The 3328-nt window shown below is 33.3% G+C and overlaps 1 protein-coding gene across 1 annotated transcript in view; it reads left to right on the top strand.

The window, feature by feature from the left end:
- Positions 1-1215: 1215 nt before the first annotated feature.
- Positions 1216-3328, top strand: part of LOTGIDRAFT_238151 (hypothetical protein) — a gene marked incomplete at its 5' end in the record, with an annotated part of 5244 nt that continues 3131 nt past the window's right edge. Inside the window, one exon of the mRNA XM_009049267.1 lies at positions 1216-1258. Coding sequence (XP_009047515.1) covers positions 1216-1258 — 43 coding nt within the window. The remainder of the gene's footprint in view (positions 1259-3328) is intronic.

The following is a 3328-nucleotide window of genomic DNA, read 5'->3' as shown; positions in this document are numbered from 1 at the left end:
TCTATAAATGAATTGTGTTGCCCTTGTAATTAAATTGGCAGAATAAATTACTGTAGAGTAGGCTACCTTAAACTTTGCTGTTGTCTCATGGTGACCACTTGTTTAACAAACAGTTAATGTTGACTATAACCAGGAGTGTATTGTACCCATTTCAAATAGATCTATTATGATCAGTATTGAATTATAGATCATACAATTTCTAATGTTGACTATAACCAGGAGTGTATTGTACCCAGTATTGAATTATAGATCATACAATTTCTTTTGTTGACTTGTTTTTTTCAATTTCTGCATAATAATTTATTATCTCTGAATAAGATTGAATGGGGTATATTTTTAACATGTTTTTTATAGTTTGATAGCGTCATAATATCTCTATAAGACAGTCTATATAACTTGAGCAGACCCCAGTTGATTCCATAATGCATCTGAACTTCTGAAGCCCCAGTCCCACTGATAATTTAGGAATCTGCGATAGGGCATCGTGGAAAGTCTTCAGATGTCTTGCGATAACGCACCTGAACCGCTACAGTAACTTCGTTACAACTTTGTGTTTGATATATTGAGGAATTCCTCTCTAGTCTGTATATTGTTTGGTGTCTTAACCAGTTTGTTGGTTTGTCGAATTTTCCTGCCGTAGAAGGCAATTTCAACTAAAATTTCGAAGTTGACTAACACTAAAATATTTCTTGTGATTTTTACACTGTAATGTCCAGCAGCTATATTGCCTAGAATGTGAACCTGTTATATTCTCTATCATGTAAATTGAATTTATTTTTTATGAATTTTTGGTTTTAATTATATATAGTAGCCTACTTGGGATCTAAAGTTTTTATATTCTCTTTATAAAAAGAATCCTTTTCTTAAGCTTCACCATTTTCGGGTGTTGATTTGGTCCTTGAATTATGTAAATAGTCTTCAGATATACTATACCTGTACAAAACTCTCGCAATTCCTTCACATATACCTCTAACTAGCAATTTCTTTTTTATTTCGTTCACAAGCTAACCATTATTATGAAGTTTGGGGTATCCGAAAGTTGATACAGTCTCTGACACCCAAACATCTCTAGTCGAAGCTGTGCGTAGACGATGTTTGACTGGAAGCTGTGAAGCCGATTGGCGTAGCTGAATAATTCCCGTTTCTCAGACCAAGGTATGATTGACACCCGAAAATGGCATAACATAGACTTTAAACCAGAGAGTTGTTAATAAAATGTCGACTGAAAAGGAAAGTGACTCGACAAACATTCCAAGAGGTCTGATTTTATTCAGAAATTTGTAAGTTTCGAGTGATGTCCTGTTATTCTGATTTTATATCTCAAAACATAAAAAAAAAACACGACTCTAAGACTTAATATTACACATTAAATTTTTATCTAGTAAACACTAAAAGGCGAAACTTGGTAATATTATTCAGTATCACCTCAAAAAGTTCAAGTGTATGACTGAAGGTTGAATATTTCATACTGGTGATTGTTACTGTACTGACAAATATATTTAATTAAGATTAAAGCTGCCAAGATTGGGATGTTTGATAATATGATTTCTAGAAATAGATTTAGATACGAAAGATAAGGTTTGGAAATAGTCACTTCCTGTGCAGGTAGAACTCAAAATTTTTATGGTCATCATATTTTACATTTCTAACCAGATTCTAAGAATTTACCCGGCTTGACATATTGGAAATTTCTAAATGAGATTTCTGCAAATAGTTTCAATCTATACTCCCTGATATTGTCATAGTCCCGGTGGATTCTGGGCAGGTCATTTCTCTCCTTTCTTGACTAGCCAAGCTGCACCGACCGACATGTCGAGATGCACTTCAATATTTACGAAGTTGCAAGTATTTTTGTAAATATTTTGGAGGAGAGTTTTTACTCAACTAACTTGTATTTCACATGAGATACAGTCGTATAAACACTAATACTTAAATCAACTAAATGTACTTATCTATTTCAGAGAATGGCTGCTACAGTAATTTTAAAGAATAGACATTATCTGCAGGGTTTGAACCTAACCAATCTTATTAAAAATATACGTGATGAAAAACTGCTACCTCTGGAAGAGTTGGCAAGCTTTAAGAGGGTAAGAGTCTGGCTGATTTGTCTATCCAGGTAATTAGATTTATATTAGTTTTTATACTGTCCCATCATTGTGGTTCTAGAATAGATGTTACTTATTGTCCTTGAAACATCAACATTCAACCTATGACAGCTGACTGAATTATGGTTTCTAGGTACAATTCAACCTTAATTTTGTTTTGCCGTTATTCATCCTACATTAGAAGATGTTTTGCAGAAGTCGGGACGTCCTGTTAATCTGTATAACTGTCGACATGTGATACACGAAGCAATATGTTTCGCTAACGAGTTTGGTCAGCCGGTATGTTTGTTTTTGTTAAAACTTTGTCAGAAGTCTAAATTCACGAGGAAGATGTATATTATAATTAGGACATTTAGAAGAAGATGTAATTTCGAAAAACACGAGCTATCTATCCGATGATCACTCAATCAACAAAATTCTGATGTTTCAACCCTACCAAGGTTTTTAACTGTATGTTATGTAGAAAGTTATAATAAGCAAGTTCTTAAAACAAGGATTAAACTCTCTATTGGCGTTAACAGAAGAATCGAGAATGATTTTACAATGGCTGCAGAAAAATTAATGATAATATTCGCTAAAGAGAGAGATTGTTTTTAAAGGTGGTATTAAAACGGGTGCAACTCCCTCGTTCATAGAATATGTGGAATGTAACAAATAAACAAAGTAGATATCATTAGCTATGTGGACGCTCTTGCAGGGGATCTGAGTGGACAAATCCAATGCCAGAATGGTTAAATACCAATATTTGAGTTAGTTTGAGACAAGATCTTATAATTACATGATTAAATAATTACTGTTTTATTTATTACAGATTGATTTAAAAATGTCAACCAGAACATCTTTATTTATTGCCGTAAAGATTAATAATCTCTTGACTGTAAATAATTTGATACAGAGTGGTGTATGTGATATTAACTTACAGGACCATAGAGGTTATACAGCGTTACATTTAGCGACAAGGGATGGTAATGTAGACATTGTAAAGTGTTTGATAGAGTATGATACCTGTAATATCAACTTACAGGACATTCACCGAGATACACCATTACATATAGCGGTAAAGGAGGGTTATGTAGATATTGTAAAGTGTTTGATAAAGTGTAGTACCTGTAAGGTTAACTTACAGGATATTGAAGTTAGAATACCGTTACATATAGCTGTAGACTGGGGTAATATAGACATTGTAAAGTGTTTGATACATTGTAGTACCTGTGATGTTAATA

This window comes from Lottia gigantea (genome assembly GCF_000327385.1).
Source record: "Lottia gigantea unplaced genomic scaffold LOTGIsca_132, whole genome shotgun sequence".
Classification (NCBI taxonomy): Eukaryota; Metazoa; Mollusca; class Gastropoda; family Lottiidae; genus Lottia; species Lottia gigantea.
Note: the sequence above shows the minus strand (reverse complement) of the source record. Positions and strands in the feature narration are given on the sequence as shown.